Genomic DNA, 22,880 nt, shown 5'->3' with positions numbered 1-22,880 from the left:
TCGTATTGAGATAAAATGTCGGTAATTTTGTCATCTCAGGTTTTCGCATTTCTTTGCGCCTAGCATTTTAATAAAAAGCCCTTAAGTTTAGGATATGAAATACATTTTTCCACAATGTCAATAATTTCTTTTAAATATCTTAAAATAATCAAAAGCTATTGACTGGTAGTTTAACCTTGTTAACATTCTAATAAAAGGTATAAAAACCTTAGATATCGCAATGGTAATTTAAAGAGGACTCAGAAGGATAATATTTGGAACCTGTTTCAAAGTTTCTGGAATAGACGTTCTCGCAACTTCTTGAAAGGGCTTTAGGGTCCCTGGTCTATTCATAGAAAATAAAAGCAATGCGCCAAAATAATTAACTACTTTCTTGGAAGGAATGAATAAATCATAAATCTATGCAGATATTTAAGATATTAGGATCGTCATACTTAGCTGACTCAGATGAACTCTTCCCCCTTATACAAATCTTGTTCAAGTGCAGCACGGCAACACTTTACCCAATCCAGAGAGAAATACAGGGAACAACATATTTCCCTCTCGCAACACTCCCCCAACTCCAGAGAGATAGAGCGAAAGAGAGAATATTTCCCAAACAACTTTGGAAATATATTGAGGCCTTTTTTTCAGTAATAAACAGACAACGAACGCAAGCGGTTCGCGTTTTCGTGATACTCTATACACGTAAAGTCGAGTTCTTTGCTTCGTCCATCCCCTTCGCGGACTTGCTCAGGCCGGGAATCAGCCACCAAAAAAACGAAAAAAAAAAAACAACAAAACCGAAACGAAAAGCCGGTTTAAAGGATGCAAATGCAGAACAGAATAACTTTTGTATCTTACAGATACACAGATTAACGTAGATTTGTTACGGCATTGGGTAATTGAACTTCTCCACCTTCATCTCACCCCACCGCACCGCTGACGTTCTACACACCCCTCTGACCCAAAGTATCTGTATCTCTGTGTCTCAGTGTGTGTATCTAGATACCTTTGTCGGTATTCATTCGAGTTTGGTGTAAGTGAAACTCTAACTCTTGTCGCTTGTCAATCTAGGTACCGATAAAAGTAGAAAAAAAAACCACAAAACATAAACCAACAGCCACAACAACAACAACAACCAACAGGAGGAGCAGAGAAGCAAGTGCCGTAACCATATCTATATCTACGTCTCCTCCAGTTTGCCCCTCCCTCCAATCACCGGTCACCCTTCTCCCTTCTCGTTTGGTGTTCAGTGATAAATGCATTTCATGCGTTCCAACTATGTAAATACCAATTTAATTTGAGTGTCCACAGTAAATATCAGAAAAAAATCAAGCAAAAGAGAAACACGCCCACAAAATATAAAAAGGGCAGTCGGCAGAATTGGTATACGATTCGTTGTCATTCGCGTTGAGTGTATACGTGTGTGTGTGTGTGTGTGTGCAACCAAATATTGAATATTTACAAATGCATTGAGTGCATTTTCGAGTGCCGGGCACTTATAACTGACGACGACAACGACGACGACGACTCCCAACTCCCAACTCCAAATACACATACACGACAGGCTCTTGGTAAAGACTCTGAGTGACTACACTTATATGGATATGGCCATAGCCTATCATCATCATCATCATCATTGATATCTCTTCTGTATGTGAGCAGTTTGTCGCGTTATCAACAACTATCGCTTGCTAATTGGCCCACAAGAGGGCATCAAAGAGGAAACAAGAGGCCAGACTTTTGACAGACAGAAACTCAGAGAAAGAGAGAGAGAGAGGAGAGAGACAGAGTATACCAATTTATATATATCTATATATGAATATGGACATGCTGATGATGTGGAGCATATGCCTTTTTGTCTGCATTTTTATGGGTAAGTGTGCAAAATGTCAAGAATACTACTTTTATCTAACTTTTTAATTGATAATCGTGATGATAAATATATAATTTAGTTAACTGGAGGACCATCAAATTAATAGTTAACGTTGAAATTACTTATTAACTAGTTGATTAATAAGAGAGAGATGGTAGAGCATTTGAGGTCAATTCGGGACATAAATTAGCTCTAGACTCTAGACTGTTCACTTGCTTCCCTCGGATTCTGCTCTCTGCAAACTATTTGGCTTGTTACTTTTAGGTGAAGGATAATTAATAGAATCTCAGCAGATGTTTACGAAGATGACACCAATTAAATTATATTAACTTCTACCCTATGACCTTATGGGATTTAAATTTACATTAGATTTTCGATAAGACAAACGCATTTGAAAATTGAAAAGGGTAAAAAATACGCTTTTGAAAAAAGAAACCCAATTTAGAGGGTGCAAATGTTATGCTCTTCATCACAAATGCTCATTAAGGGGAAGGTTATGCAGGGTATAAAGGATTGAAAGAAGATTTATATAGAGGTTAGCTCCTTTTGCTTTGTTTTCAACATTTCAATAAACTAATAATGACTACAGCCTCTGATGTTTGAATTAAATACAATTAACTATGATTTAATTATTTATTTAAAATACTATTGTATCACACTTGAAAACAACACACGTAGAAACAATCTTTAAGTTAGCACTAGCTGCTGCCCCTTATATTAATTTAAATTGATTTGAAATAAAATACTACTAGTTATTTAAGTCGAATTATACAATTGAGGAATTTATAAGATTAAAATTAATAAATTATAGAAATTCCAAATCAGACCTATTGTAAATGAAAAGCGTTCTAATATGTCATATTAATGGATATGACATATTAGAACGCTTTTCAGATGTGAGATTCATTGAATTGCAGATAATATGGCATTGAAAAATCGCCTTGGTTTCCCTTTTTTTTTGTTTTTGGCGGCAAACAGAGTTTTTGTCTTTTGAATTTTTGAAAGCAAACGGCGTGAAAAATGACTCAATTAGTGGAAGTTGTTGAAAAGTTTGTAAGCAGACCACACAGAGCAGTCGAGCAGACCACAGAGTGGGCAAAACTAATGCCCAGCTGGAGAGGAAGCCAGCAGCAGGACACAACACAGGCTGGTTATCCCCTGGTCACCCTCTCTCTCTCTCTCAGTTTGCACAATGAAGTCGTTAGAGCAAATAATGCCAAGTAGGAATAGGCACTTGAGAAAGGACAAAGACGATGAAAGAAAGGATCAGCACTTGAGTAGAGCCGACGAAATATCAGCTAATCAAATGTAGGTTTCCATGTAGGATCAGTAGACACTCGAAAGGATCGGATAACTCAGCACTGATATAGAGATAGAAAGAGAGAGATAGAGAATTGGAGAGCTGATTGTGAGATGGAAGAATTGCTGACTGTTAAGTAGCACAAAGGCAAACAGCCGCAGACAAAAGGCAGCCGTCAGATGGCAGGAAAACCAGGCAGGCAGACTAAGGGAAAAAGAAGGACGAATAACGCAAAATCCGTGCAATGAGCATAAGCGAGGTCCATTATTTGTATGGCAAATAATAAGTCTGTCTGCCCTGGCTGAGTCTTTCGCTCTCTCTGTCTCTCTCTCTCTTGTATTTGCTGCTGCGTGTGTATTTGTTCCTTTGTGTGGCAGTCATAATTTGTTATTCAAGCATGCAAAATGCTGCATGCAACATGAACATGCTGTTGCCATACCACATTAAGGGCAGCTGTATGTAGGAGTGTGTGTGGCGGGCTCTATGTCTGTGTGTGTGTGGCAACTATACAAAACTTCATCTGCCTTCAACTACCCACTCCCACATCCCCTCCCACTCTCATGCCATCCAATTTTAAAGACTTCCACTAAAAACAAAACTTCTGCCAGTTGAGAACCCGAGAGAGAGAGAGAGAGAGAGAGAACAAGAGAGAATGAGGGCAATCTCATAATTGCATGAAATTTTCTCAAGTACTTAGTCCTGACTGTTGTTTGAATTCAAATTAAATATATTCACTTGTTTGAGTTATACTTATAAGTAGATGGATGATTAGACCGACAGATTTCAATTGCACTTTTTGTTTGTCAAGATAAAATGTGAAGAAGAAATGAATCTGGTTAGTTGAATTTTGCAAATATTTAACATAAAATGTGTACACTTCAATCAATTAAAGGACTCAATTGAAGGATTGGAGGACGAATCCTGTTATGTACATGACATAATCCTCCAATGAAGACAGATAGTTCGAGCGCTATTACCCTGCAATTTGTGCCTATCAATGCAATTTCTATCATAAAACCATCAGCATCGATTAAAAACATATCTCTCATAGCAAAACTTATCTTCAGATTTTGTATTTGTATCTACATTATACTTAATCGTTGGTCCTGGATTGACAAATCGGCAATATCGATGACCTATGTACGCACTCATCAAATAAGAACTATAAATCTGAATATATGTATATATGGTTATAACCATCAAATATGAATATAATACTTGGTTTATTTGATACTTATAAGTCAATTCAACCAGCCTAAAATGGCTACCAACATGGTAATTACCTAGTTTTACTTAAACTATAAAATTGCGAACAATTTTTAATTTTTCTTAAGTGTTTTTGAAAACGTAGGAAAAATTACAATGTTAGATACTAGAATACAAACTAAAGAAGCCAACATTTTGAAGTAAAGTTTAGGAATAATGTATGATGTATGGTTGTGGAAATCTGACCAATATATGTACATATACTTTTTTGGGTGACTTTAGACTCCTCAACTATAATCTATGTATTATACTGTCTTACACTGTGACAAACTTTTGAAGCTTATATGGCGATGCTCTCAGAAAAAACCTATACATTGGAATATGAAATTAAATTCTTAATATAAAGATAAAATACCAAAAAAATGTATTAGAAAATTAGCCCCAAGATGGCTAAGGTTTAATGAAGTTAACTATAAAATCAATACTCTTCAAGATACTACTAAACTAATACTAATAACAATCCGACAAAACAAATATTACATCATAGATCATTATAAGGCATTTAAATTTAGTTTTGTTTACAAAATTCATACTACAATAATCTAAATCAATTTCCGAATTGTCACTTTGTTTTTGTCAATTGATTGGAAAACTTTATAAGAAATGTTTCACAAACTTGAGAACCCATACATAAACCTAAAACAATTTCGTAGTTATATTCTTAGAAAGCCCAGCTATTGAGTAAATTTCTCATAGTCATATGAGACGACTGTTTAATGAATAAAATTTTACCTAATAAGAAAGAAGAAATAACTGCAAGTAAACATCCTTTTCTCTTACCCCGCCCATTAAAATGTTAGGTTTATTACATTTGTAAGACTTTTGTCTGACTAACCTAAGCCCTATGTCAAAACTTTTGACGGGTAATTGTCAGTCACATTCATTTTATTTTTCAACCTTTTTTTTCCTCCTTTTTCTTGTGAGTTTGCATTCAACGGACTACGAAATCTTTCCCACTGGTTGACTTGCAGTTTTTCCTCTTAGGGGAAAAGTAAAAGAAAATCGTTTGGTTTGGTGTTTTTTTTTTTTCTTCTTCTCCTGTTCGTTTTCTAGCCGAGTGTTTACTTTGATAAATGCCAGAAATTCCTGAATGACAGTTTAGTATTTTCTTTTACCTCATACTCCACACTTTTCTGTGCTGTTCATTCATTTGGTTTCTCTAGCAAAATCAAATCAAAATGCCACCCATAGGGGGGAATACACTTCAATTGAAGTGGCCCGCAGTGGGTATAACCGATTCTCTGATTATTACAAACAATATTTCGCATTCATAGCCAAGTGAAAGAGATATTGACGCAGAGGAGGAGGAGGAGTAGGAGGAGAAGGCAACTTAATCGACAAATGTTGACGCACAATTTGTGCAGTGGGCAATGGAAAAAAAAAGAAGAAGGAGGAGGATGGATACAAGTTGCTGATGTAGATCTCAGCAGTTGGTCCACTCGTCTCAATTGCCGCTGCCGTTGCTGAAGCTGCTGCTGACTGGCGCTGATTTCGATAGAGTCAAACAAACGAACTAATTATCACAGAGAGGGACACAGAGGGACAGAAGATGGACGACAGCCTGCTGTGTGTGTGTGTGTGTGTCTGGTTGGAAGTTTTCTGATTTTGGCCCCCAGTTTGCCGCATCAACACTTTTTTCTTGCGCCCCCCTTTTTATTTTTTTTGTTTTTTTTGTGGCTTTGGCATTGTGACCACGTCAGCGCAATCAATGGCACACAGAGCGCATATTTCTTTAATCGACGGCCGAGTAACTGACTTTGACTTTGACTTCTTCTCCGGGAACTTGTTTTCTTTTCCTCCTTTGCCATGCCTCTCGAGCAGCAGCAGCAAATTAAATCGATTCAGGGAAGTAAAGATTCGCCATCTATCCTCAAGCGCCTGCCTGACTGCCATTTGGCTTGGGGTTGAGTTTTGGTCCTCCTCTTTCTCTCTCTCTTTTTTTGTGTTTTATAACACGTCGACTGGCTATGTGACTGGCATATGATGATTATGATAATGATAATGATGATTATGATGAGCATGATGATGTTGATGATGATTCCCAACCGCACGAAATGACTTTTAATGATGTTGTTGTTGTTCTTGTTGTACAAACGCCTGTTTTATTGAAACACCGTGGTCGTCGTCTTGGTCCTAACCTTACCCATCTTTACACCAAATCTCCCCCTGCATCTCATCTCCCAAGGTGTTGTCTCAAATTGCTCCAATTAGTGGCCAAATATAATGTTGGACGTTTTGTAGTTTTTGGCTTCTACATATAATCAAAAATAATTGCCTTTAAATTGCTTTTGGCTTTTACTTAGGTTTTTGCGGTTACCATCTTTATCGCCTCCTACTCTTACCTCATGCATCATGTACTCATTCTGTCAGTTGATTGATATGCATTACTGACAAAAAAAAAATGTACTTTGCAGACTTTGTAATTAAAAGATGAACAGGCATTAAGCTGATTATCATTTAACTGAATCAATATTTAAATATATTTGTTTTTCTGGTGTTTCTCTTCTGTTTTTTATGCTGCTGATTTCATCAGTTGTACAAATTTAATTTAATATTTATTATAATTTGCATTTACTATTGATGATGTTAGGCGAGGGTCATGCAAACAGTTCAAACAAAATGCATCGCAAGCTGAAGTTTATGGAATTTGAAATGGAAGTCAAATAGAGAGTTAACAAATACAGCTTAAAATGCTTCTTCGAAAATAAATTTAAATTTAGTCTGAATTTTCAATATCATAGGATTACAAAATTGATACCTTTCAAGACTTCAGCCTTAAAGTTTTCAATAAAGGAAAAGAATATTTAATATTAACATTTTACAAAAAAGTTTCTTGAATTTGCTTATCTTAGGACTAATTCTAGATGGTCAGTGGATTATTTTAAATAAGGAAGTTCTTAAGGAAGGGAATTTTAAAAGATAGCAAAATTGTAGTCCAAAATTGTTATTCTTTATATTAAAATAATCATTCAGGTCTTAAGATTCAAATATTTGGAATTTAAGATCATAATTTCTCTATTAGTAGAACGAAAAGTATAAAAAAGTCTCTTTGAGAACTTCCAATACTATTTTCATCTCAACGACACTTAACAACACATCATCACTTGTAGCCATGTATGGAATCTTTACGATTTGCCCTCGTATATTATGAAAATTGCATTTGCATTATGTTTTCACCTCCCACTTGCCCACCTGTAAACCGTTTGTGAATCATTTTATTTTTTTTTTGTTTGCCAACACGCAAACTCGTTGCCATTTCGCCTGAGTGTAGGCTATATAAATTTTTTTTGTTGTGTTCATTTAATTTTGGTTTTGTTTTTAGCATTTTTACATGGCCTTAAATACTGTAATTTAAGCAGATTAAGAGAGCATTTAATTCTGTGTTTTAAAAAGAGTTCAATTAAGCGCAATTATTGTAAATTGCAGGGAACAGGCAGCGGCAACGGCAAGGAAAAAAGAGTAAAAAAAAACATGACCATTACAAAATATGCAATTTTCATTATCCCCTTTTTTTTTAACCGCCTCTCTCAACACATTTTTGTTCTTCCCATTTACAGCTCCCTTTTCTTGTGGCAGCGGCAGCTCATCACGCTTCATTCAAGTGCCAGAAAGTCAGTCGATTGTTGAGAACGATTCAGTTGATTTCAACTGTGAGGCAACAACAGATCCATCCACTGATTTACATTACGAATGGTTGCATAATGGTAAGTTCCATCAGATAACAGATTGACTTATTACCATATATATATTCACAACTCTATCTCCTCTCTCTCTCTTTCTCTGTCTCTGTCTAGGCCATCAGATTGTGTATGACAAGCGTGTCTATCAAATCGGTGCCAATTTGCATATCGAGTCTGTGCAACGTGGCGAGGATGTCGGTGATTATGTGTGCATTGCCATGAGTTTGTCCAGCGGCGCCAGGGAGGCGTCACCAACAGCCAAATTGAGTGTGATATGTGAGTAATCAACATTGAAATTATTCAAAAATGTATCCACAATTATCCTTAGTGTATTAAACAAATGAGAACATTGTCAAACCTATCATTCGATATTCATAGTTGCAGTATATGGATGCTCGGAACGAAAATGATTTTAAATTTAATGCTTTAAAGTGAATAGAACAAAATAGTGTCAATATCTTATTGAATAAGGTATATTTAGTATATTGAGAAACCAATTGATAGGTTTCTTTTCTTTACTTGCTGAAATTTATAAAAATTTTGCTCCCAAGTCAGTTTGCATCATCATTTAAAACAAGGAAAATTAAAGACAAAACTTAAGACTTGAAGAAAAAATCTTTAAGATTAAAAGAGGGTTTTGTCTATATAACTCTATAGGAAACTATTAAGATAGAAAACCCTGATCTTAACTCCGAAAACCTTAGTCCTATCATATTATAATTTTTCTATTAAACTTAAAGACGAACCTCAAAGCACAAAAAAGTATTGCCAATTGTAGAACTCTTAGACTTATAAAATCTCTGAATTCTTTATGAATTTGAATAAATTAAAGTTTGATCTAAATTTTCCCATTTCTTAACAACTTTTTGTCCTTTCTACTTTCATAACAAAATAAATTGAAACAGCAAAGAAATGTCCTAGACTTTCTTTCATTTCCTTTATCAATTGTCGCAATTGGTGAAATCAACGATGCATAATGGAAGATAGAACAAATTACAAAGATATTATTGTGTATTTCTCAGAACCTTTACTTATGGAGCAAGAACTGTAGCAATTGGACAATTATTTCATTTGCTTTGTGCTTTGTTTAGTTTTGTTTTTCGCTATGTTTCAATTGTTTAATGTTGTAAGAACTGTGACATTTATTTGCGCTCAATTGAGCAATTATTTCGAGCGTAAGGACACGACAATAATGAGCCATTTTGTTGGCGACAGACTTAGGAAACCAAGGAAACGAAAAAACCAAGACTAGACTAGACTAGACGAGACGATGACAAAGTTTATGCATATTTTCAAATAGATAGTATTTTCTTTTTTCTTCTGATTATGGAATGAAACTGAGCAAACTTCGGGGAGAGAGAGAGAGATTGGTGAGGGAGAAGGGGGTAATTTAATCACATAACCCACTTAGCTACAGCTGGCGCCAGCAGACACTACCCCCAATCCCCCATATCATCCTCTTGCTCTCCCCTCAATTTGGCTGGCTTTTCAACGGCAGCAGCAATTAAAATCAACTCCCAAAACTACAAATTAATTAGTTAATTAATTAGCTAAAAACACTTGAGCATGAAACTGATGGCTATTAATAGATGACTTCGAGAAAATCATAGGGGTAGGAGAGAGGGAGATGGCAAAGGGGTGTGGGCGAAGAAGGAGTCTTTGATGCTGTTGCTGCTGCTATTGCTGGGTGGCTTTGATCAGTCGCCGTGCTGACAGCAGAAGGAATCCAACCCAATCCAACACATGCAGGCCAGATTGTCCATAAAAACTTTGTTTACCATAAGGAACGAACGAGGGGAGAGGAGGGTTGGGGTTACATGGGCTGGAAGGCGAGGTCTGTTTGTTAAATTTATGCATTTTTCTGCTTAAAGGCAAATGCAACTAAATGAACATCAATCACGTAATGCCGACAACTGCAACTTGCACTTGCCACTTGGAACCAAATGAAGAATAGAAAGAGAAGAAGACTCCAATAGGGAGAGAGAGAAATAAGGGAAAATGAGGGGGAAAAAAACATCTTCTTGGTTACGCTTGGACTGCATTTCCTGTGTGTGATGGTGGGGCATGGGGCATGGGGCATGAAAACCACGGCCAGTGTCTTGTACATCAAAACTTTTGGTTTTTATCTTTCATCAGGTTTCGTTGTTGTTGTTGTTGTTGTTTCTCTCTTGCATTTTTATGCCTCTTTACCTTGTGGTTTTGTCCAAGGGGGTGTGAGTCAGCAGAGGAGGGAGAGATGGGAGCAACTGCATTAATCAAATTAATTTGTTCTACACATGAGAAAACTGCATACAAAAGCGAAAGGCAAAACAAAAGTAATTTCAAAAACGAGTGCACTTCATTTTTATGAAAACATTTTCCAAAAATATGTTTAACTCTCAATGCTGTGTAATAGATATATATTTTCCGATTTGGCTCAATGCCAAATTGCAGTAATTCAATTCGCCAAGCATAAAATAAAATGACTCTAGGTTCTATTTAAAAGGCAGACCAAACGTTTCCTTAAATTGAGAAATTTATAAAAACGTTTTTCTTCAATAGTTATGCTTGGAAAAGTTTTTAAAAACTTTAACATGATTAAAAATTACTTTTCTAAGTTTTAAAATAGTTTTCAAGGGTTTCTGCATTATTTAGATTGTCTTTAGGTGAAATTTGCATAGAAGCTAAAATTAGATAAGAATTATAAACAGTATAAGATTGTAGATGCAATTTGAATCTGGAATAGAGATCTTAAAAATATAGTAAGGAACAAAATAAATACCTACTCAAAATGTTTTTTTTTTTAATTTTAATACTTTTTAAACAGTATTTGCTTTTTTTTGTGATTATCTTATTCTGTTTTTCCACCTATAGTCCAACTCTCTATATAGAAAAGTTGGAAGCTTTCGTGTAGTAGTTTTGATTTTTAAGTGTATTTTGATTAGGCTTCAATTTGGAAACAAATTTAATGAATTTAGGCAACCTAAGTTCGCTCAATTGTTTGAAATTCCATTCTATAATTATTAACTTTCTTTATGATCTACAAATGGTCCAGTACATTATAATATCCAAGTTCGAAAAACGTTTTCAGAAGTGAATTTTTATGCTAATAGATATTTAGATGAAAAGATGAAAGAAAGGATTGCTTGTTTGCCGTCCTTTAGGCCAAGTTGAGGGAAGTTTTTGACACTTTGCAAGTCTATGGAAAGACTAAAGACACTCATCTATTTAAAAAAGTAGCTCATGAACGGCTTAAGTATATAGCTCTAGTATGTTAACGATTTCGGAGTATTTTCAAATCCAAAATCATTGAAAAGAAGTCTGATTAGTCATTTGTGTCATATAACTCTAAAATTTCTTAGCATATCCCATAAACTACTACTAATGATCCGTAAATAGTTGCTCAGTGTAATGTATACTTATGTACATATAATAAACGATTGTTAAGACAAGACCAGACATAACCAAGAGCGAGGCCAAAAATAAAAGAAGGGATATACAAACCAAACCAAACTAAAACCAAAGCAAAGCGAAGAGAAACAAGTCTTAGTCCTTGTCAAGGCAGACATGGATCCAGACAACTGCCAGCCAGCCAGTCAGTCAGGCAGTCAGCCATTTAAAAAGGGGTTGTTGGACTCTGTGTTTTGTTTCCAAGGATAACCCAAGGATATGCCGGGCATTGAACAGCTGAGCTGAGTTATTCGCCATGGCAATGTGTCTTTGTGTGTACGTGTATGTGTGTGTGTGTGTGTGTGTGTGTGTGTGTGTGTAGTAAAAAGGGGAAATGAAATGCAACATTAACACGAAACATAAACATAAAATGAGAAATGGCAACAGACCAACAACAACACAAACAACAAAACAACAGCCAGGCAAAGTCATAAAAACCAAACAAAAATCCAAAGACACCAAACACGGGAGCAAAACCAAAATAAAAAGGGGGCGAAAAGCAACCCTCAAAACAACACACACACACACACAGAGTAACTAGACACCCCCATTTATATATATATATACATACATATATATATAGACAGAGTCGTAGTCGGAGTCAGACTTTTGTTGCTGTTGTTACACAAGTTCAAGTTGACTGCAGTTGGCGGCAATTGTAGAGGCAAGCGAGAAGACGGGCCAAGAGGTGGGAAGAGGGGGGAGCCTGGTATGGGGGGTAGCCGGATAATTTTCATTTTGTGAATGCCGGAAAAAACGCATAAAATTTTACGAGGCAAACTCAGCAGAGAGAACATTAAAGGGACTCAGACGACGACGACGAGGACGAGGATGACGATGACAGCAGAAAACCCAAAAACAGAACATGAAGTAAAAACTCTCTAGTCAACTTTTTGGCGCTTTTTCTTTCCATCCATGTATCTATGTATCTCTTTTCCTCTTCCTGTCTTTGTTGCCTTGCCTCTTTTATTTACTTTTATTTTGTTACATGAGTTGATCATTAACAAACAACTTTTCCCTCAATCGACAAGGAGGAGCACCAGCAGTCGCTTCTAGGTGGTAAAAAGCTAGTCCAAACCGGGCCCCAATGTGCGATAATCGAATGTTTAACGTTTTAATTTGAAAACTGTTAGATGGTGGGCCCAAGAGGAGTGTGGGTGGCCATGTGGGCAGATGAATGGCGGGGAGACCAACTTTAATTAAAGATTCTGATGATAACGCACAAGGCTTAAGTATCTAATGGAGAACAAGATTTGTATTCAATGGTCAGTTGTTGTTCTTGTTGTTGTTGTCGTTTTTCTCGTTTGCCATAAATTTGCTAAGTGAAATTGCTGTGAAAAGTAAACCAAGAGAATTAGAAAAAAAAAATCTATGAGATATTTTCAGGAAATAAACTACAAAACAAATAATAGAGACAAAAGGTTTACTGTGGAAGACAGAAAACGAAAAATAATAGATTGAACTATTGTTTTAAGATAATTTTGTAAATTTTATGAAATCACCTACCTATTTTCAATTGATGAAAAGAACATTAAACAAGTATTTATGTATGTGGCAAATTTTGCAAAATTATTTAGACAAATTTTTTCTTAAAAACTGATTAAACTTTCTTTAGAGTTTTACAGTTTAAGCAAAGATGAAAATGAATTTCTTAAAAGAAAACTGATATTGTTTAATTGAAATAAATAATATGATTTGATTAAAACCTTTTTGTGATTGCAGTCACAGAAATTCAAGTTTTTGGTATATATTTTCAAAGAATCTTTCTCAAATTTCTTATCCAAGAAGCATGTGTAACTGGCGGCCATCCGGATTGGACTTCTATATCTATCTCATAGAAAAAATAAATCGAATAAAATATACATCAAGTACAATTTACCAAAAATATTCCTTAACCAAGCCTCAATTATTTTTTAAGGAATATCCAAAATGTATTTCTGTTCGCTTCTTTTAATTGTCATTTCATTGAATCGTTTATTTTGATTTCAAACATCTTGTCCAGCTTTTTCCAATTGTTTTTACATATGTTTTTAAAATAAGTAAAAGAACAGTCAATTTAAAAAATGGTATTTTGAGCAATTGGCCGTTTTTTTTATTCCATGGATTTCCAAGGATTTTCAACCAACTATAATTCACTTTCTGGTAAAATGATCAATTAAAACCAATTTCGATTTATAGCCATAAAACGGAGAGCTGCACAATATTCTGTGCTTCAATTAACATGAATAAACTATGAGGAAATGGAAGAAATTTCTCAATAATTTCCATGTGCCATGAAGGAAATGCATTGCAGTTTTCCACCTCACTTTCTCCCTCTCTCTCTCTCTCTCTGTGCGGGTCTTCCTTCACTCCATTTGGTTGGTTTTTCCGCTTTGGGCCGTGCCAATTTGCGTATATATGAGTTTTTTGTGATCGTTGGGTAATTGGGTCAATAACTTGTAAGCCAATTGGTTGTAATCGCCAGTTAAAAGTAAATTCTAAGAAAGAAACTACTACTGCTAAGTGCATTACCCGTACTTCGGGCAACCAATTGAACCGTATCCGTTAAACATTTCTATGGGCTCTTCCAATTGCTTTTTATGACAAGAAATTTTTCCACTTGAGTTTCAATTTTCACTTGCCACAAAGTTGAATAGTTGAACCAAATAATCTATTTTTGATTATCAATTAATTATATTTTGAAAAAGTAAAAGGAAAAAAAGGCAACCAAGTGCAGCCAGTGCACCGCCAACCCCTACACCCCTCTTTGACCAACAACCAATAAGTTATCTTATCGAAATGTTGTGGCTAATGGGGGCGGGAGGGGGCGAAAGCGAAAGAGTTGGCAGTTGAGTTCTTGGACTGCACATTTGATGAAATAAGACGCAGGCGGCACACTTATTTAGCTTTTCAGATAAATGTCGGCAATGATAAGAGTTACCTCTGGCCCCACCTCCTACCTCCGTCCCTTCCTCCCTCCCTCCCTCCATCTCCTATGCCCAGTAACTGTCAATTTCTGTATCTATATTATATTGCTGACTCTGCCCTGCCATTTCGACATTTACTTCCCACTTTGTTTACTCGATTCTCTCTCTCTCCCCACCCTCTTTACCATCTACCTCTTCCGCTACCCCTCGCTCTGTGTTTTTTATGAGTCTCAGTCCCTCAGTCAATTGTTTATAGCGCTTGTGGTTTATGCTCTAGCAAAAGTTTAACAAAAATTTATTTTGTTTTGGAGCCATTCTTTCCCTTTTGGTGTTTGTGTGTATTTTTTTTTATGTTTACCCTGCCGAAAGGGGCCTCTGTTGTGTTCGATGTGTGAATGATGGGCTAGTTCTCTGGCACCTTCACACGAACCTGTATGCCCAACCTGTATATGTGTGTGTGTGTGTGTGTGTGTGTGGAGTTCTTCTATCTATAGGTGTGAAAAGATCTGCTAAAGTTACTGCCAACTCAGAGTCAGAGTCACTGACGTTGCATATACATCAACCTAATGAGCTGCCTGTTAATTAGCCACAGAGGAGGCTGGAGTCTCTGGGGTCTCTCCACCTCCACCTTTCGTTCCCTGCCCTCGTTCTCTTTACCATCCATTTACAAATTACAGTTAGCTGGGCAGAGGAGGCACCTTTTAAAGCTAGTTAAGTGCATAATAATGCATTAGTTCAGGAACATAAAAATTAATATATGTGAAAAAATCTTCGGTCTCAAAAAGTTATGTGAAAAGTTTTTCCACCCAACTAAAGTACCTATTGTTGGCTGTGTCACAGAACTCATTTTTCACACTTGTTGGTGGACGTTTTGAAATAATCTTTTGAAATCTAGAAGTAGGTACTTGAATAGAAGATAGTTCTGTTTTTTTGCCTTAATGACAATATCATTAACTTGGAGGTTGTTCATTTCATATTTTCCCAGTTTGTTTTGGGATTGTATTTTTAACTTTTCTGATTTATTTAAGCCTTTGTCTAACTTTTTTAGTTCTTAATACAAAGTTAACTATAAATAACATTTTTTTTCAAAAATTTACCATTAATTTTGGTAGATATATAGAAATTTGGTATAGAAATTCACCTATATATGGCTTATATCTCACCTCATATAAACTGATTTTCAATTAGAGAAATGTCAAGAAAAGTGTCTTAAAAAATAAATTTTCATTATTCTTTAAAAGTTTGAGAAAACTTTTCATTACAACACTCTTTGGTTGTAATTCACAACTAGTTCTAACATTCAAGGTACGATTTAGCCATTGCAATTTTGGAGTTCATTTAGAAAATTTGCTGATGATAAAACTTGGTGGTTCTTGAAAAAGCCAAAATATTTATAGCAAAATTCAATATGCCAAAATTATTCGACAAAAATCCGAATATAAAATCAGCTGTATCTCTCAAATGATCTTACTTATACCTAGTCTGTTGACATCATCTGAAAATCATCTGAAAATTTAGCCTTTAAATGATGTATGTTTGTTTTTAGTTAAGTCTAAAGCTGCAGGGGGATAAACTCTTCCTTATTTATATTCTTATTATTAGAATTACTTCTTTGATAAAGATAAACTTTTCGAGATTAAGTCACAAATGCAGAAATTCCTTTTCTCTAAGCTGCATTTAAGAGCCTTAACCCAGATTACTCGAATTCTCCATGAGATACTTTTCTATTTGTCATGGGGCAAACATTAGGAAAATGTGAAACTTTGGTTGAATTGGGAATATTGCTACACTCTTTCACATATATTGAAGTCGTTGTGGTTGTTGTTGTTGTTAGTCTTGGCCATTAGTTACATTTTGTTCTTGTTCTCCAAGTGCCAATTAGTTCACTCTACTGTCATTTATGGTTGTAACATAAACCAAAAGTTTATGCCACAAAATATCCGTCAGTCAGTCACCTAGTCGTTGACGGACGTGCCTCAACACATACACATACACACACACACGCTTTGGTACACACACAAAGCAAATACAAATACAAAATACAAATACATTTCCAACTTTTGACACTTCCTCGACGTGGAGACGACACAGAACGCTGTTTATTGAGTTGTTGTTTTGCCTGCTGGCCAACAAAATAAGTATCCACAAATATTTAGAGGCATTTCATTCCATCCCCACCTCCACCTCCTACGTCCCCCCTATCTAACACTCCCCCCTCTGACCCAATACTCTGTCCTCTGGGTCGAGCAAACAGAGCCAAAGCCCAAACAAGATTTATGTGCATATGTAAATTTTTTTTTTTATATATTTCCTTTTTTTTTTTTTTTTGTCTAACCACAGAGACCTGGCAAACAATTTCGAGATAGGCAAAGTAAAATATCCATAAAACATACATCGGCCATTTGCTGGGCCTCCAGCCAGCTGTAGGCTCCATCGTCTGGAGGGCTCCTTCCTCCAGGCTAGATAAAAACAAAATTATGACACACAGTTGGAGGAGAAGAATAAAAAAAGATGAAATGAAATCAAATGAATGAGAAATCACAAAATCAAATATGGAAATTTTGCATTTTCAGGAGCAAAAAACCAGATCAATTGAAATTATTTGAACAAATAAAAAACCGATAAAAGCTAGAATTACTTTAATTGTGTTAAAGTTTTTATTTCGATGACAAATCCTGTGCTTCGTCAGATTTTTTTCTTGAAAAGGTTTTACTGAATAGATAGATAGATATTTTTGGAATTTAATAGGAATGAAATTTAGTTTTGAACCCCGAAATTTTTAGCGAATTTTTCTTCTTATTTTTCAAAAGTCGACAAATAATGTTTCATATCCTACTTAACAGAACTTTTATGTTAGAGTTAAAAAGTTAAAGTTATTTTCAATCTATAAATACATATATAGATACTAGAATGTCTTTTCAATCCTGATTCTGTTGACTTTTTTAGTTTTATCCTCTTAAGAGTTCTTAACCTTATCGCCTCCTTAGCTTATAAGCTGAGTTAAAGTCAGACATTTGGTTTTATCAGCTAATTACGCTTTGTTGAACATGAATATCTAAACAAAATTATCTATAAACTCTTTGATTAATGCAAATTTTGTGTGTGTGTGTGTCTATTTTGCATTTGCCCCCCTCTTTCCCTCCTCCACACTGTCTTTTTTTCTCTCTTAGTTTTGGTTTGGCCTAAGTAAACTTTCAAGTAAAGAAGAAGTTTTATGATTATCATGATGAGATACAAAAGTATCTCTGATGCCTTTACAGAAAAAAACAGCAAAAACCAAAAAAAAAAAAAACCGAGAGGAAAAGAAAACCTGCCCAGCAAATGCTTTGACTGTGTCTAGTCACGCCTACTTTTGCGCCTTCAGCGACTAAAACATAAATTAAACCTTAGCATAGTATAGAGCTGCCTGCACACATTCTTCTTTTGTGTTTTTTTTTCTTTCTCCTTGGTTTCTTTTTGTTTCTTGCCACAAAAACTGTTTTCTCATGCAGCAATTGTTGCCAAGTACCGTACATTGGATCCCCCTTTTGCCACACATTTACATAAAGGTGGAAAGAAAGAAAGAAAGAGAAAAAGAGTTGGCCAGACGAGGCAGTCGGAAGGGAACTGGGACTGAACCCATGACTGACAGTTCAATTTATGCTTCCTCAGGGCCAGTGCCTAGTCTCCCCTCCTTCCATATCCAGTCGGAGCGATAAAAACAAAGATTGCAGCTTCGTGTTCGACGATAAAATGCACTTAATGCAGCGCGAGAAATAACACAAAAAGCCCCAGAAAAGAAACTCAAACCTATATATCTGGCGGATATACACATATTATTATGCATATTTATGGAATGCAATTCCAAGCGATCCAGTTACTAAAGAAGAAATTGTTGTGTTTTTTTTTCGTTTTCTTCAATTCAATTAGTTTATTGATCGTATCCCCCTTTTTCTTTTTTGGTCTTTGTTTTCTTACAGTCTTGGATTCGGCCAGCGTTCAATTGCTGGGCAGCAATCGGAATGAGCTGCTACTCAAATGCCATGTGGAGGGCGCCTCGGGCAATGAAGCATTGCAAATCGAATGGTATCGGAATAGCGCCAAGCTGAGCAGCTGGCAGAATATCGAATTGGATGAGCATCGTTTGCTAGTACGTCAGCCGACAGGATCTGATGATGGACTCTATCGTTGCATAGCCTCGAATGCGGCTGGCCGTGTGATGAGCAAACAGGGCTTTGTCTATCAACATCAACAACAACAACAGGCGGGAGCCAAATGTTTGCCACGTCTGAAGAAGAATCAAAAATTTCTACCCGAATCGTGGGGCAAACAGATATTCCTGTGTCGTGGCAAACGTGGCGGAAATGTCGAGGCTGGACTTGCCCCATCTCCAGAAGGACTACGTCTGGTGCAAGGACCCGATGATCAGATAACCATTAAGGAGGGAGAGCCTGCCACTCTGAGCTGTCTGTATGAGATTCCCGCCGAGCTGCAGAATCAACGCATTCAATTGCGTTGGCGAAAAGATGGCAAATTGTTGCGTCAAGTGGAACTGGGTGCCTCTTTGCCTCGGGGCATGGGTAATCCCCATAATGGACACTCCCTGGATGGCAAGGATGCTTTGCTGCGTGAAGATGCCCGTCTCGTGTTGCATAAGGCAAATGGCACTCTCAGCTTTGGCACTGTCATAGCCAGCGATGCGGGTCAATATCAGTGTCAATTGCAAATGGAAGGACATTTGGCAATCAATTCAAGTCCTGGCATTCTAGAGGTCATTGAGCAATTGAAATTTATGCCCCAGCCAACTTCAAAGAATCTGGAATTGGATGCTGCCGTGGCCAAAGTGCATTGCAAGGCCCAAGGAACACCCACACCGCAAGTCCAATGGTTCAGAGTAAGTATTTTTCAATGAATAGAGGGGAACTAGTTGTGAGGAATCAATTACACTGCTGGTCATTCAAATAGGTCATACTTTTAATCTTCTGTTGAGTCAAATCATGGGAGATCTTTGGCTTTTATTTGCATGTATTCATATGTACCACCTTTTACTTATTCTAAAGAAATTCTAAAAGAGGGGGTTGATCTAACCAACTAACCAGAAGTGTTTTATTTAGACACACTCCTTAAAGGTTAATCTAACGAAATGAATAGTAGTGTATAATTTAATAATTCATTCATTTACCTAATAAGCTTAGCTTTTAGGTGGCTTTTGGGTGGTGATTCATTTATTCACCTTTTGATTGAGATGGATTGAAGAAAAGTTTCATTTCCCTTTGGTAGTCTTTGAGCATGTTGCACCTTTAGGTCTTCGGACTTCATTTTGACAGCACTGAGTGACAGTCATGCTCCATTCTCACCCTCTCAACCCTCACCTCATTCGACACATGTCACTGACAAATTGAAAAACGCGCAGAATGCGCCGGTGGCCAAACTTTTCTGCCATTTCATTTCATATGCAAAACTCTATTGCTAAGCACCAGCACCCCTTTTGGCCTACCCCCACCTTAACCCCCATCTCTGTCTCTTGGTGCTTCCTGTAGCTGGACATCTGGTCAACCAATTTTGGCAACTGTTTGTCTAGTACCATCAAAAACAAAACAAAAAAAAAAAAAAACAAAATGATAGAACACAAAAATCTCTTTCAAAAGAGACACAAAGTTTGGGTTTTTCCTTTTGTTTTTTTGGGGGGGGAGAGATTTTTTTCATTTGGCCTAAAACAAATGTTACCCTTTCTGGTACGAACATTTAGTTTACGTTTTGGTTGAATTTTTGATGAACTAAACCTGTAAACCTGTCTATTCTGTTTCCTCCCTTTCTCTCTTTAGGATGGGGTAAATACTACCCTACCTGACCAGGTGGAAGTGGATCTAAATGGCACTTTGATCTTTCGTAATGTGAATGCCGATCATCGTGGAAATTACACATGCTTGGCCACCAATTTACAGGGTCAGATCAATGCCACAGTGTCCATCAATGTGGTGGTGGCTCCGAAATTCAGTGTACCACCCAATGTACCCATGGAGATTGCCGAACAGAGCACTGTGGTCATACATTGTCAGGCTATAGGTGATCCGAAGCCAACTATTCAATGGGATAAGGATTTACTCTATTTGAGTGAGAATAACACAGATCGTCAGAGATTTAGTTTCTTGGAGAATGGAACTCTGGAGATTAGGAATGTTCAGGCAGAGGATGAGGGTCGTTATGGCTGCACCATAGGCAACAGTGCGGGACTGAAGCGGGAAGAAGCTGTGCTGACAGTGAAAACAAGTTCCACTGGAGGCGGTGGCTATGTGACGGAGGAATCCTCTGGTGATGGCGGCTTCTTGGCCACTCGAGCGGTCCTCATTACCATGACTGTGGCTTTGGCCTATATTGTTCTAGTGGTGGGTCTTATGCTATGGTGTCGCTATCGTCGACAGGCTCGTAAGGCGCGTCTCAATGAATTGAGCATCAAAGAGGCTGGGGGCGAACAGGCAGGAGGAGAAGGCTCTACCTCTGGCAATCCAAAGGCTTCAGAACAAGAACCCTGCCTGGGCAAACAGCAACGTAATGGACGTAATGGCAAATCCAAATCAAATGGAGATCCTCAGAAATCAGATGATACGGCCTGCAGTCAACAATCGAGAGCCTCCAAGAAATCAGCCCACATCTATGAACAACTGGCTCTGCCTCGTTCAGGACTCAGTGAGCTCATTCAAATAGGACGTGGTGATTTCGGTGATGTCTTTGTGGGCAAACTAAAAGCCTCGTTGGTTAACAATGCCCAGGCGAATGACAAGGATAGTGATAATGACAAACAACATAGCAATAGTGAGAACGGGAGCGGTGGAAGTAGTGGCAGCACCACTTTAAGCACCCTCAATGAGAAGCGACGCTCTAAGACCTCGATGGATGACATCGAGGAGATCAAAGAGGAGGAGCAGGAGCAGCAGCAATCACAACAGCAACAACAACAGGATCAATTGGTCATGGTCAAGGCTTTGAATAAAGTCAAAGATGAGCAAGCCTGTCAGGAGTTTCGTCGTCAACTGGATCTCCTGAGAGCTCTCTCCCACAAGGGCATAGTGCGTCTTTACGGTCTCTGCCGTGAGAAGGATCCACACTATTTGGTCTTGGAGTACACCGATTGGGGAGATCTCAAACAGTTTCTGCTAGCCACCGCTGGTAAAGTAAATACAGCCACCACAGCCACCAGTTCGACCACCCCATTGCCCCCCTTGACCACCAGCCAAGTGCTGGCTGTGGCCTATCAAATTGCACGCGGCATGGATGCCATTTATCGGGCTCGTTTCACCCACCGAGATCTGGCCACACGTAATTGTGTAATCTCCAGTGAATTCATAGTCAAAGTCTCCTATCCGGCTCTCTGCAAGGACAAATACAGTCGAGAGTATCACAAGCATCGCAATTCCCTACTGCCCATACGCTGGTTGGCTCCCGAATGCATTCAAGAGGATGAATACACCACCAAGAGTGATATATTCTCGTACGGTGTGGTTGTCTGGGAACTCTTCAATCAGGCCACCAAATTGCCACACGAAGATCTGACCAATGAGCAGGTTATTGAGAAATCACAAGATGGAACTCTAAAATGGACTGTGGCAGAATCAACACCAGAGAGTCTCAAAGAGATATTGGTAAGTAGAAAAGAGAAAAATAATGATGATTGATTAGATATTTTATGGGGTTCTTTTCTTTCTATTTCATTTTAGCTTTCCTGCTGGTCGGTAAATCCCAAGCAACGTCCTTCTTTCAGTCAATTGGGAGCCGCTTTGAGCAAGGCCATGCAGAATTCGGAATAGACCAACATTTTCAGACTGAAGTATTGAATTAAATATGTTAGAATTGGCCGTGAGTAACATTTTTGAGCACAAGAAGGACTTGGGACCATGGCAGAGGAAAAAGTTTTTGGATCAAAATCGAATAAGACAAAAGCTAAAGCGAGTTAGGGGACGCTTAAAAACCTCAAGGACACAACTTCAACCTTTTCTTGATGACCCTTTCTAATCTTGGTTAACTTCTACGTGCTAAAAATCTTGACTCACGTCCAAGTTTACTATACACATAAATATATATATACATATATAGTATATAAGCCGATGCTAGTTCTCTCTATAGTATTGGTAAACAGAGCAAAAGCCAAAAAGGAAAAACTTTTAATTTTAATTTAATGTTATAATTTTTTTTTTTCAAGCGCATTGCGTACTTAATGTTAATCTTAATCATAAAAATATTGTATTAATCTTAGGGCATACATTTATATAATTTAAACTGTACAAATTCAATGAGATATCTTCTATAAAGTATTGGAACATAAAAAAGGAAAAAACAAAATGTATATAGAAATCGAATCAATATATACCCAGGCCAGGGTACAAGAACTGCCACAATATTTGCATTTCAAAAAAAAAAAAGTAAACCAGTTGAAGCATTTATTAGTAATTAAAATAAAATAGTAA

General features: G+C 37.1%; 1 protein-coding gene across 1 annotated transcript; it reads left to right on the top strand.

Moving 5' to 3' along the window:
• Window positions 1-651: 651 nt before the first annotated feature.
• LOC6639945 (tyrosine-protein kinase-like otk) lies at window positions 652-22,845 on the top strand. The gene is made up of 6 exons (XM_023182116.2): window positions 652-1,858; window positions 7,982-8,128; window positions 8,219-8,380; window positions 18,399-19,312; window positions 20,244-22,058; window positions 22,134-22,845. The coding sequence occupies exons 1-6, from the start codon at window positions 1,801-1,803 to the stop codon at window positions 22,221-22,223; spliced, it is 3,186 nt and encodes a 1,061-aa protein (XP_023037884.1). The 5' UTR covers window positions 652-1,800; the 3' UTR covers window positions 22,224-22,845.
• The last annotated feature ends 35 nt before the right edge of the window (window positions 22,846-22,880 follow it).

Source organism: Drosophila willistoni (assembly GCF_018902025.1).
Source record: "Drosophila willistoni isolate 14030-0811.24 chromosome 2L unlocalized genomic scaffold, UCI_dwil_1.1 Seg196, whole genome shotgun sequence".
NCBI classification, from domain to species: domain Eukaryota; kingdom Metazoa; phylum Arthropoda; class Insecta; order Diptera; family Drosophilidae; genus Drosophila; species Drosophila willistoni.
This window is presented reverse-complemented; position numbering and strand designations above follow the sequence as displayed.

What these genes read in the sequence shown, in the direction of transcription:
- LOC6639945 (XM_023182116.2), top strand. Translation starts at nt 1,801, where the DNA reads ATGAATATGGACATGCTGATGATGTGGAGCATATGCCTTTTTGTCTGC. An exon ending in TTTTGTCTGCATTTTTATGG is followed by an intron (nt 1,859 to 7,981) that starts GTAAGTGTGCAA and finishes TCCCATTTACAG; the next exon opens with CTCCCTTTTCTTGTGGCAGC. An exon ending in CGCAAGTCCAATGGTTCAGA is followed by an intron (nt 19,313 to 20,243) that starts GTAAGTATTTTT and finishes TTCTCTCTTTAG; the next exon opens with GATGGGGTAAATACTACCCT.